Source organism: Buceros rhinoceros, unplaced genomic scaffold, assembly GCF_000710305.1.
Source record: "Buceros rhinoceros silvestris isolate BGI_N320 unplaced genomic scaffold, ASM71030v1 scaffold14653, whole genome shotgun sequence".
NCBI lineage: Eukaryota > Metazoa > Chordata > Aves > Bucerotiformes > Bucerotidae > Buceros > Buceros rhinoceros.
The window spans coordinates 20332-32735 of NW_010404314.1; the positions used below are offsets into that span (position 1 = coordinate 20332).

At 51.3% G+C, this 12404-nt stretch overlaps 1 protein-coding gene across 1 annotated transcript in view; it reads right to left on the reverse strand.

The window, feature by feature from the left end:
* Positions 1 to 11768, reverse strand: part of RUSC2 (RUN and SH3 domain containing 2) — a 17033-nt gene extending 5265 nt beyond the window's left edge. Inside the window, exons 1-7 of the mRNA XM_010133359.1 lie at positions 9797 to 11768; positions 6861 to 7649; positions 6136 to 6336; positions 4777 to 4920; positions 3675 to 3751; positions 1572 to 1746; positions 554 to 659 (exon numbers count right to left, since the gene is read on the reverse strand). Coding sequence (XP_010131661.1) covers positions 554 to 659; positions 1572 to 1746; positions 3675 to 3751; positions 4777 to 4920; positions 6136 to 6336; positions 6861 to 7649; positions 9797 to 11768 — 3464 coding nt within the window. The remainder of the gene's footprint in view (positions 1 to 553; positions 660 to 1571; positions 1747 to 3674; positions 3752 to 4776; positions 4921 to 6135; positions 6337 to 6860; positions 7650 to 9796) is intronic.
* Between the last annotated feature and the right edge of the window lie 636 nt (positions 11769 to 12404).

A 12404-nucleotide genomic window follows, 5' to 3' on the forward strand; every position in this document is an offset into this window, starting at 1 on the left:
AAATACCCCCCCTCCAATAATCCCCCCCACACCAACAAAAAAAAAAAAAAAAAAAAAGAAAATCACTGCCTTCATTTGTTTAAGATTGAGTATAATGTGCACACTCCTTGTCCTGCCTTGAAGGGCCAGCCTTGAGTCCTGGACAGGGACAATTTCCTCTTCAGAGCCTCATGCCATTCACTGCAGCTTCAGGAAGCAGTGATTTAAGCAGGATTTTTTCAGGAGTGATTTATGCATATGTTCTGTCTAACCTTGTATGAACCCTAACCAACAGACTCCAACCACCTAATCCGTTGGGGCTAAAACAAGCTGACAATGTTCTTCAGTGGGCTACAGTCATTCCTTCTCAGTCCTGGCCCCGTAGGGCAGGTTTTCATCCTTACGGAATTCCCTGAGGCTCACAGCGTTTTTCTTCCCTCTCCTACAGCTAGGCAGCAAGTTCCCAGGTGTCTTAAGCCTTTTCATTGGCAACTGTGCCTGCCTGCAGGCAAGGACCAGCACCTGCTGCCAGCTCTGGACAGTGACATGCAGCCAGCCCAGGGAGCCTACTTACTTGAGGAGGCCAAAGATGAATGCGTTGAACCTCATGGTGTGGTTGGTGAGCTCTGTGTACTGGCTGATCTTGCTATAGAGGCTGTGCAGCAACTTGGTAGAGGGGCCTGTGGAGAGAGACAAAACACTGAAATTAGTTGTGGTCAGCAAAGCCAAAATGGCACCACAAGAAGGAGCATCAGGGCAAAACCATGCCTGTATGTGCATTGCCCCTCCACCAAACATGAAGATGAGCTCACTCCATCCCAGCAATTAGACTCCACAGAGGGGATGGTTGTGGCCTGTCCCAAACTGCCACTCCAAAACTCTGGGAGTGTTTGAACACCGCAAGGACCTGTCTTCAAGGACAATGACATTCCCTAGCTCAAAATCAGCAGGTTAACCATGTACTGCAGTATTCTGTTTTAATTTGGGGTGTCTGCAAACACAGAGATGGAGATTTGCCACAAACGAGCTAGAAGGCTTCCCAGCCCTGGATGTAGGCTCTTCATGATGCAGAAATCAGTGTGGTCTTGCCATCTGTAACCTCAGAAAGAGGTCACCCTGGGTGGTAGCCCCTGCCACAATCCAGGGTGCCGATCGGTACTAGCAGAGGGTGCAGGTGTTCTGGGCATGTTTGAGCCAAGTGAGCTGTAAGTGCAAATTTTCTTATAGACCAGGCTAGAACACAACTCTGCCTTGAACAGTAGCTGTGCAGAGCTAAAGATGAAGGTCTAGAAACACTTGGAAACTTAGAGGGCGGAAAGGGGTGTTATTTTGGGATTTTGTATTTGTTTTTCATTACTAAAGCCTGTTTCAGCAGAATTTGGAAATTTCAGTGGAAATTACAACAAATATTTGGGCAGAATAGAGCAGTGGCTCTCTCATCTTGCAAGAAAAGGTCAAGATGCACCTGTTCTGTGCAGGGAGATGGGTATTATTATTCTGCATTCCCATCCTTACAGTCAGCCTTCCCCAGCACCTCCCAGCCACAACACAGGAGTCCCGCAGAGCAAGGGGCACCAGCATGCTTTCCGTACCTAGCTGGGTAGATGCCTCCACCACGCTCCAGGGAATGTTCCTCCTCTGGCCAATGATCATGTCCAGCACATAAGCCTTCAGCCCGTCACTCAGAATGTCCCGGACAGCAGGACACAGGTATTTCAGGATGAGATGCCCCACATTAGGGCTCACAGAGCTGTTCCCAAGTTTGGCCTAAGGGACAACAGGCAACAGAGAGAGTGTTGGCAGCTGCTCTACAAGGTACAGATGCATGCAAACAATCTAGCCCCGCTTGCCTACTGCAGGCACTCAGCAGGCAATCTCCAGGCTACAACGATGCTCAGCAGCTCCTTGAACACGCAGGCTTCACCCCTGCTGCCTCATATACCAGTTCTGGACTGCTCCCTGAAAGGTGTGCCCCAGGATGGGATGAGACAACAGCTTGGGAAGAGGATATCCCAGTTAGAAGGGATGCCTGGTTCTGCCTAAGCTGTCCTGCTGGAGGAAGAAAGGAGTAGGGGCTTTTTCTGCTGCTGTAGATTTTCTTGTGGCTATTTTTGAAGCAGGAAGCAGCAAGCCATATAGGAACTACCAACACCGAGGGTTAAGGAACAATTAACTCAGTGACATACCAAGCGATAATTCCTAGGGATTACTATAAATAAACAGGATGGGCAGGGCTCGAGTGGAGGTGAGAAAGCACGTAAGAGTCCAGCATCAGCAGAGCACGGACATATTCTGCTGCATACAGTCTTTGAGCTCCCAAGGGGTCTATCCAAAGGGGTCAGCCCCAGGCCTTGCACATCATGTTGGTGATGACACGTAGTTGTGTTCACCACAGCTGAGCTGGAATTATACTGGCCACTTGGCATGGGTCCACAAAGGCCTTGAACTGAGGCTGAACTTCTGGGTCAGGAATAATCCTGTCAGAGCCACTGAGCCTGGGAGCATCAGGGATGGGTGCTGCCTTTTGACAGGTGAATGCTCAGTCCTTGGCGCACTGATGCATAATGAAACCCCGGGTCAAAACCATAGCATTGTCTGGCAAGTAAAGCAATGAGGGAATGTTGCAATTATTCCCCAAACCAACAACTGCAAGAACAGGAAATACACAGCGAAGCCTTAAAAAGCTGTAGGAATCTCAACAGCTCTGGTTACTGCACAGCAATCTCAGCATCAGCAACAACTGTAATTAGGAGCAAATTATCCTGGGCTCTGAGATAAGATTGAATGGGCTTGGAATCTGTCCCAGTCAAGTTTCTTCTTGGGGATGGTACTCCAGGGCAGTTGTCCAGTCCAAATAGTGTCACATTGCTTCCTCAGAGCCCCCTGGCTGAAGCACAGCATTCAGTATTGAAAGAAGGCATCACAAACATGCTGGGTGTCACAGGACTGCAAACACTGCCCTGGTACAAGCAGAATCAAACCCACTCTGCCTCTGTGTTATTCCAGAAATGGGAGATGAGGAGAGCATAGGCCTAAAGACAGCCAGCCCCACCAACAACCTAGAGACACTCTGAATCTAGCACGTTCACAGTGAGGTCTACAGGGGATGCCCACCTGCCCGAGACTGGCAATGACTGATGCACATTTTTATCATTATGAAGCCCTGTTACACATCAAGGGACTGCGGACACTGCGTTGTGTCCAGGTCAGGACAGAACAGACCTGTACAGGAGGAAGACACAACTCTCCACTGAACGGATAAAACCAGGTGTAATACATCAGATTGGAATTCTTTCTTATAAAGCACCCTGAATAAGCACGTGAGAAAAAGTCAAAACAGAGCAAACTTACATAATACTTGCCCTTAATACTCCCAGAGCCTACAACTACCTTCAGCTCAGAGACAACCTAAGCTGGACGTTATTCCTACGTGTTTAGTAGAACTCAATGAATTTCTCTCCCCTGTGTTTTTCTGATCTTCCCTTAAATCCACATACTCTTTTAGCATCTCCAGTACCATGCAGTAAGAATTGTCACAGACTTGCTACCTGCTGCATAGTGTACCGTTAACTGTGGTTTGTTCTTGGTACTACTACCTTCATTGGACACCCTGTAGCTTTCGACTAGAAGAGAATGGAGACTTAATCTTTCTCCATCCTCTCCGTGTCACTCATGATGTTGAAAGCAAAGCATACCTTCACCCCTGGGTCCCTGCTGGTTCCAAAGTGAGCCACAATCAGGTCCACAGCAGTGTTGATTGCTTTCACCAGACCTAGAGGGAAAGAACAAGTCAGAGAGCTGCCTGAGGGGCTTCTAGGACAGACACTGAGCAACCACTTCACAAAGAAATCAGGTAGGGACATTTCAAGTCCATGTCAGCATGTGTCCTCTCTGCCATAAACATGCAATGCCCCACCTAAACCTTCACCAAATCTATCCCTACTGGTTCCAACAGTCACCTATCAGCCACTACGACAACCCTTAGAAGTGGCTGAAGTTACCCTGTCAGTATTCCCAAGGGACATGGACTGTCACCTCCACACACCATCCCTTGAGGGAGCAGAGATCGGGTCTGCAGCAATGAGTCTTTCACTGCTTTGCTCCTGCAGGGTGGCAGGACAGAAGCCATGCAATTGGCAAGTTGTGTAACGACTTTCAGTAACAAACCAGTGGTGGACATCTGCATCCGCATGAGGCAAGAGCAGAAGTGGAACAGAGAGGAAAGCCGCCACCTGGCAATCCCCAATATATAGCCGGCAAAGGCTTGGGAACCTTTCTGCACATCCCTTGGAGAGTCAGCTGTTAACAACCCTGTTCCCTGCCTCTAGCATGAGTTTCATCACAGCCACATCATGTCCTGCTTTGGAATCCTCTCTCCCTCCCTTTTATATAAACAATTTCCCATGTAGGACCCAACAGACCTTTTACCTGTATTACAAAATCTTAGGCTAACATATCTGCAACATCACCCAGATACACGGGTCTACCCTTCTGTACCAAGACAGGGGTGACAGCATGCCCTGCCATAGCATCATACTACTGCCTCTGCCTGCTCTCTTGGCCCTTTCTTGTGGCCTTGAGATCCTTTCAAATCACTCTTCCTGGGGCAGGCAGCTAAAACATACCCTGCGGCACATTGCACAGTGCAGAGAACACAAGATCCTGCCACGGAAACAGCTGCCAGGGCAGGGAAAGAAACTGTTATGCCTACAGAGATGAGATGAGACAGAAGGAAGTATTGTTTGCCTTACATTATGCTAAGCCATAGTCTTGCCCATGAGAGATGTACAGACTCACCCTTCTTCTGCAGCAAGTCGATGGAGATGGACTCTGTGTTGCCATCTGGGGAGAGGCAGAACTCAGCAGGGGGTTTCTCTGCTAGTGAGAAGTAGTCAGGGAAGAAGTCAGTGTAGGTAAGCTGGAGTTGCCTCATAGACTGTCCTGCAGGGCCAAGACAGTGGGGAGAAGGATCAGCCCCAAGTCTTTGTACCAAAGCCCCTCCCACATTGATTGCTCTTCCCAGAAGCAATCTGCACCAGCTGCAGTCTTCACCCCAGCCTGTCCAAGCTGGGACAGCAAGGCTACAGGCTTATTTCTTTCCCAGAAGTGGTTTGCAATGTGAGCCTGTACAGTGCAATCCCCAACACCTACCACACCCAACATCTAGCTCCAGCTTGACTGGGGGCCCAAGGGCAATGGAAGATGCTGTGTGAGGTTCACCCTCACGGGCTGCTGTGAAGGGAAACCTTGCTGCACCAGAGTCTCAGGGCTGCTCTGCAGATAGCCCCAGCAAGTGGGGTCAAAAGTAGAGCACAAGAGAATCCTTACTTGTCATGCATACGCATGCACAGGCAACTAACTACACGTCTTCTGCCTGCCCCCTGGGATGGCCTCTGTTTCAAAGGGATGACTTCTGCAGGAGTATTTTTGGGTCCTCAATTTCCATCTGGTTGATTCCCCAGCTCTGTTCTAGGCATCTTCCCCTAAAGGAGGGAGAAACTGTTCGGGTTGGTAGAGTGAGGTGTAAAGCTTGGGGAATTTCCTCCATTACTTGAGGCTGGCCTGAAGAACGCTCTCCCTCCCACAGACTGACCATACTGCTCTCCCCAGGTACTCTGAAAGGTTCAGTCAGAAGCAGCCAGCCACTCTCAGCCTTCCTGCACAGGTTTTGGAGGACAGGGAAGACCTTAAGGGCAAAGCATGGAGAAGACAGAGACCTGTGGAGCCCTACAGTGTTGCCAGCTGTCCCACGAAAGCTACAGCCCAGCAACTAGCAAGGTGCCAGGGTTGGGGCAGGTGGGCAGACACTGCAGGGCACAGACAGGAGATCTCTAAGGGCCACAGCTCCTCTGTGAGACATAAACTACAAGCTGGACATGGTGCACGAGCCCTTGCTGAGGTCTGAGCAGACTCTCGGGGCCATTCATTTTCCTTTTAATCCAGCCCAGAGCTGGACCTGACTGCTCTCAGCTTGTGAAGTAGAAGGGGAGATACACACAGACTGCATCCATCAGTGAGGCAATTTCCACCTTCCTCTTGGTCCCACTGTGAGCAGATGCATCATCCTTCCAGCCAGGATGAACCTGAGCCCCGAGGGATACTGAACCTAGCCCCAAGGTCACCTCCCAAGATCCCCTGCAGAAAAGTGGTGCGCACCGTTCAGCTTGCAGTGGAAATGGCTGGTGTTGAGAGTGCCAGGGAGCTCAAAGATGGGGTTTCCCCGGTTCAGCCGAGGCTCTTGCTGCCTCCTGTCTAGGCTGCCCGTTAAGCTGGGCAGCCCTGAAATGCGGTCCAGACCCAGGGGGTTCCTCCGCCTGTACTCCCGCCACTTCAGTGCTTGGGGAGAGAGATGGTTTGCTAGGATGTCGCAGGCAGTGAGCACCAGATGGGAAGATGTGAGCAGATGGGAGGACATGGAGGGGAAAGGGGGAGAGAGACGAGAAAGAGGAAGGACAGAGAAAGAGAGACAGCACATTAGTTCAAAGTCCAGCAGTGTTTCAGGACGTTAGCACACAGACATGGAGACAGACAGAGGCCACAGCCTGGCAGAGCAGGGCAGGAACCTAGGTGGCCTCTGGGCTGTGGGCATAGAGGGAACAGGTTTGGGGTGCAAGCATCTGCATTGGGTGCTGTAAGATCAGCAGCCCAGAGAGCCCACTCCACAGACACAGGGAAGGAATCAGGCGTGGAGGGACATGCTCTTAGTGTAGGACTTCCCTTTGCAAGCAAAGTGACAGTAGGGGCTGTGGGCACTGCAGCATCCGGAAGCAATTTTGCTCCAAGCTGTGGCTATAAAAGAGGGTGGTACTACTGGAAGCAGCCATAGCTATAGGAAGCTTGAGATGTTCCAGACTAGCACAACCTGGTGGATGGGTACCTACCATTGAGGGGCCGTATTCCCATGGTGCTCAGGGGACCAGAGCTACTGGTCTCACTGCCACTTCTCCAGTGGGGATCTGCATGGCCTCCTACTCTGCCCACAGGCATACCACCCACCGAGAGGGGTGCGAGGGATCCACTGTGGAGTCGGTACTCAGAGAGCGATGGGCTTGGCTCCAGCGGTGCCTCCTTCTTAAGAACCAGCTTGGGGTTCTCCTTTTGCCTCAGAGCATCAGCTTTGGTGGCTTGGGAGGGCTGCATGGCACTGAGAGCAGGGGATGACCTCGTGGGAAGCAGGCTGGCAGAGATGGGGCAGGACCTGCTCCTGGGGGGCTGGCTCTCTCCAGCTCTCTCCACAGTGGGTGAGGAAGAGGAGTCCATGCTTTGGAAGAAAGGCACGTTGCATCGCACAGGAGAGTAACTCCCCAGGGGGGATGGCCGGGTTGTCTCAGGGCCAGGCTTCTTAATGCAACCATCATTGCGGGAGGCAGCTCCATCCACTGAACGCTGGGTCAGGAGCGTGCTGTGGGCTTGGCTCCCTGCCACTGCCACCTGCTCTGCCAAGGTGCCCGAGGCTGAGGACTGGGAATTGGACGAGGTCTGCTGGCTGGCAGACCGGTTGCTGGACAAGCTGTAGAGTTGGGAAAGGCTGGAGGCAAAGTGGCTGTGCAGGGCACGGGCCTTGGGTGGCTTGCTGAAATGGTGCTGGAAAACAAAGGGCTGGATGGGCAGAGTTGTGGGACGCTGGTCCTTGCTGTAGCGTACCACAGGCTTGCTGTCTGTGCCACCACCTTCAGGGAAAGAAAGGGGACAAAGTGTGAGGTAGGCAGAGGGACATCCATCACCAGCCTTGCAGATTGCAGGCAAGAGGGAATGTGCTCAGTTGTGGGAGGAAGAGGATGAGCTAGGGGCCAGTGACACATGTAGAGTGGTCAAATCTGAACATGGTCCAACACACTGTGGTACAGCAAGATTTCTCATCCCGAAGGACTGTTCCCTCCCACGTGTGCTGAGAACTCACCCAACCAAGCACACACATTACACGCAATAGCAATGCAGCTCTGCATCTCTCATCGTACTTGGTGCTGTCAGAAAGGCTGCTTGCTTCCTCTCCTCCCTCCCTCTCTTTCTCCTGTAACTGTCCCCACTTGGAACACACAGCTCCCTGGATCCCTCTGCCTGTACCAGACCTAAGCAGGATGTTTCAAACCAAATCAGAATTGCAGCAGAAACAGAAGTGCAGGCCTGCTCCAGCAAATGATGGAAAGGGATGTCCTAAGGGAATGTGCTTGTCTGATCTCCTATGCGTGCATGCCTCCAGCTCCTGACGAGACCACAATATCCCAAGGGGCACAGCTGAAGCATGACATGCTGTGCACTCAGTGCACAATATGCACAACCCTGGATGCAGACACAGGGGTGACTTGCATCCCTGATCACCAGCCACACCACATCCCAGCACAGTGTGACACCTTCTCCCTTGCTTCCTCCCCACTCCTCCAGTCCACAGCAAATCCTGGGACAAAGGATCCATGCCAAGCACAACCCTGGTGTTACCTGCTGCCTACAGCCAGGCCTTTTTCCCTTTAGCAGGGTTTTCTTTCCCTCTAGTCTCTTCTCAGATGCTCGAGGCTTGCATGCTGCACTCAGCTGGAGCAAAGCAGCTCTGCCTCATCTCCAGCTGCAGGCAGGAGCTTTCTGCACAGCACTAATGCCTGCCTTGATGTCACAGCGCACAGTGAAGGTGGGGGATGTATTGCCTTGATGGGTCCTGTCAGAACCTCTCCTCCCTGAATAGCTCTTGCTCCTTCCAAGCACTCCCTCTGCAATCAAGAGGGCTGCCCCCATGCTGCCTCCTCCCAGCACAGACCTGCCTTTCCTGCCATTCCATACCAAGTACGTGTTCAAGACTTAATTAACGAACAGGACAACACCTAAAAAACTCTCACTCTGAAAGTCAAAATCTCTCCCACACCTGACATAGCAATGAACATGTTCTTCCTATCTTCTGCCAAAAATCTTCAGGGCACTAAATGGAGACTTTCTGGTCCTTGGCCTGTTAGAGGCTATCTACTCCAGCAGTCCGGTCAGAGGCACTTTAGACAGGCTGTCACCTGTGAACCAGGTGCAAGAACTGTCTACGGCAGATATAGAAGTCTCCTGCCATGCTGGAGAACTGGCCGTACCTCTGATGGGGCTGTCATGCAGCTTCCTCATCAGGACAAGCGACAGCAATACCAAGGTGTAAAACAGCTCATGTATTACAGGCTTTCCTGCAGAGGGAACTGTGACAATTGTGCTCCCTAGAAACCTTTGCTGCAATTCAACATACTATGGAGGATATGACCAGGATATTCCAACAGAGACACACAGCTTCTCGAACCTCTGCAGGGTTCTGTAAGTCCCAGCAGAGACTGTGTGAGCATCTTGATCCTGCATTGAGAGCAGACTGCTGGCTATGCCTCTTCCCTCTCCACCTCTGTTCCATGTAGCTCCAAAGAGAAAAGACTAAAAACTCCTCAGTGATTCCCTTTTGCTCATCTGCTGGGAACATGACACTGCTGAGCATCTTCACATTTGTCTTAGGATCTTAAGGCAGGTGATTCTCACGGACTGGGGGAATATAATGCCCTGGAAGGAAGACAATCCTCCAAGACGCACAGACCGTAAGTGCTAATGCCATGTGTCCTCCCTTACACATTGTGAGAGATTTGCACAAAACCTCAGGAGGCTTTAGAAATACAAGGGCAAGACACTTGCACTGATCTGGGTCTGAAACAAGCACACAAGGGCTTTGTCCCAGGGAGTGGTAGACCAGGAAACAAATTGCACAGACACTGGTCTCCCATCACGATGCAGGTTCCTCTGCTGCTCCCCTCATGTCCCAAAAAGTTGCCTTTCTTTTTACTTCTCCATTCTGCCTAGTTTGGCTCCTTACCGTCTGCTCGGGCTCTAACATCTCTTTGTCCGTGGCCACCGGCAGAGCCACCTGAGAAGCTGGCATCTGCCTCCATCAGCAGGGAGAGAGAGGCTTGCTCACCTGCCCCTTGCCCACTGGGGACCTTCTCACCGGAGACTGAGTCTTTCGTGGCACACAAAGCCTGGTTGTCCCCAAAAGCATGATTCAGACAGAAACCCTCACAGCTCCGATTCAGGCCATGGATGAAGGGCATGGGTGGAAGGCTCTGGCTGCGGCGAGCTCTTTCTTCAAGGAAGGCTGGGCAATCCCGCTGTGTCTCAGGGATAGGGGAGAACTCCAAGGAGGAATCACCACTGGACCGGAGTGGTGGGGAGGTGCCATTTTTTTTCCGGCCTTTAGCCAGTTCAGCAAAAGATGTCACTCGCTTCGGGGGAGAACTCTGGATAGGTATCGCTGGACTTTCACTCAGCTTGACCGGACAGCTCACCATGCGCTCCAAGGAGCCCAGCCTGCTGCTGGGACTCCTGTCCAGGTTCTGATCATAGCTCCTGGAGCGCTGCCGGCTTGTGTTGAGGTTAGGTGGTGACACATTCACATAGACCTGACCCTCAATCATGTTCTGGCTAGATTCTCCCTTTGCCTCCTCTTCAGTGCACTCCACATTGCTTTCTTCTTGTCTCAGGTCAGGCCTTCTAAACAGATAGTATTCAGTGGGCTGGGCTGGGCTACCTTTGGTTTGGTCTTCTGAGCAGCTAGTTATGGAAGATCCTGCTGGGCTTGGGGATGACTGGGAAGACAAGTCACACGTGACTAACTTGTAATAATTCTGAGTAGCCACAACAAGCCGTGCTTGGCTCTGGAAGCAGGCAGTGAGGTCTGAACTCTCCGAAGCGCAAGGCTCACAGTGGAGATGGTAGGAGTTGCAGTTAGCATCAAGGACAGGTGAGGAGGAGTGCTGGCACCCACACACCTTCTCTGAACCCTCTGGGTGATGTGACTCGCAAGACATCTTGGATTCTGTGGGTGATGAATGCAAATCCAGGTAAAAAGCTCCTGTGTCTGAATGGCTGCAGAAGGAAGAGTCACAGGACAGGTTGGCTGAATTCAGGTTAGATCGAGACTGACCATTCATTTTGTTGTAGAGAGTACTGAAGTTCACCAGCACCCCATCCGAGCTGTTGCAGGAAGAGTCACTGATGTAGCCCATCTGTTGGTCAATCACTTCAGACTGGCTTGACAAACTGTAGCAGCGACAGTGCTGGAGCTCTGAGCTGGAACAGCTGCACGTGCGGCTCTGCAGGGCATCCTGATTTCTCAGCAATTCACCTGTGTTTTGGTTCCACTCCTGGTCACCGCCATCGAAGGAGAAGCTGGAGGAGCTGTCATGATGGCAGTTGCATTCATCCAGCTCCATACGCTCTGAAGCCTTGTGGCACCTGTTCGCATTGTTCCTCTTCTGGACGTCGTCACTGCTGATTTTGTCCTCTTGCCCATCTACCACACCAGACCGGCTGGCCATGTTCCAGGACTTCACGATGTTGTTGGAGTCGTGGAGGTGAAAAGGGGGCAAGGCCAGCTCATGCAGATGAAAGGGAGGTTTGCCAGCCACAAGTGAGTTGTGAAGGTGGAAAGATTTTTGTCCCAAGTCATCCCCAAAGATGCTGAGGTCTTCACCCTCACTCAACAGGAAAGGGTTGTGTCGCTTACTGACACCAGGGACAATCAAATCCCTTGCTTTGCCTTCTTTGTTGTCTGAGGCCTCTGATGAGGTTTCGGAGGTCTGGAGAAAGCTGCTGTACACCAAGGAGTCAGTCTGTGAAAGGTCTCTGTCTGGAAGCGCAGAGGTCCGTGTAATGCTGAGCTCTGGCTGGCATAAGGCGTTGGTCCTTTTGCTCACAGAGCAGCACTGTCTATCAGGGACCTGGCAATGCACCAGGGGAATGTGATGGACAATCAGCGTTTCACCAGTCAGTTTGGGTGGACTATCCATGGTGAGGAATGTTCTTCAGGACATCAGTTAAGCTGGTGCTACCCATGGACAGGTAGGGCTACACATGAAAGGCAGAGAGGAACTTCTCATGAGAGAATTCAGATATCTAGAGAGAGACAAAAACACAAAGAAAGTCACGTCTCAGGAAAAGTAGTGACTATTTAAAGCAAACTTGGTTTGTCTGAGGAAACCAACTGGTCCTTGTCAGCACAAGTATCTGAGCACAAGGTCACGAGTCATCCTTCTTCAGGGAAAGCATCACAATGTAAGACAAACATGTCCCCCTCCCTGCAGGCTCCTGGGACAACACTTACGCTTCCAGGTGACCCCTCTTAAAGTATCTGACACAAGAAACTGATTTCACTCAAGTGGCCAAAGGGCTGCACAGGCTTTGGGCTAAATGAAGACTTCACTGTGGATGGCAGTGTATGCTCACAGTAAGACATGCAGATGGCACGGGATCTGAAATGAAGTGCTGCACTCTGATGAGAACAGTCCATCGTCTAACACTGCATTAAATATCTTTGCCTCCCTTTAGGCACTTTGAACTTTCCTTTAAGAACCAAATAGTTAACCGCACTGTTAGATCTTGCAACATTGGAGACACACAAGTCCAGGCAAAGACTGGAAAGCAGG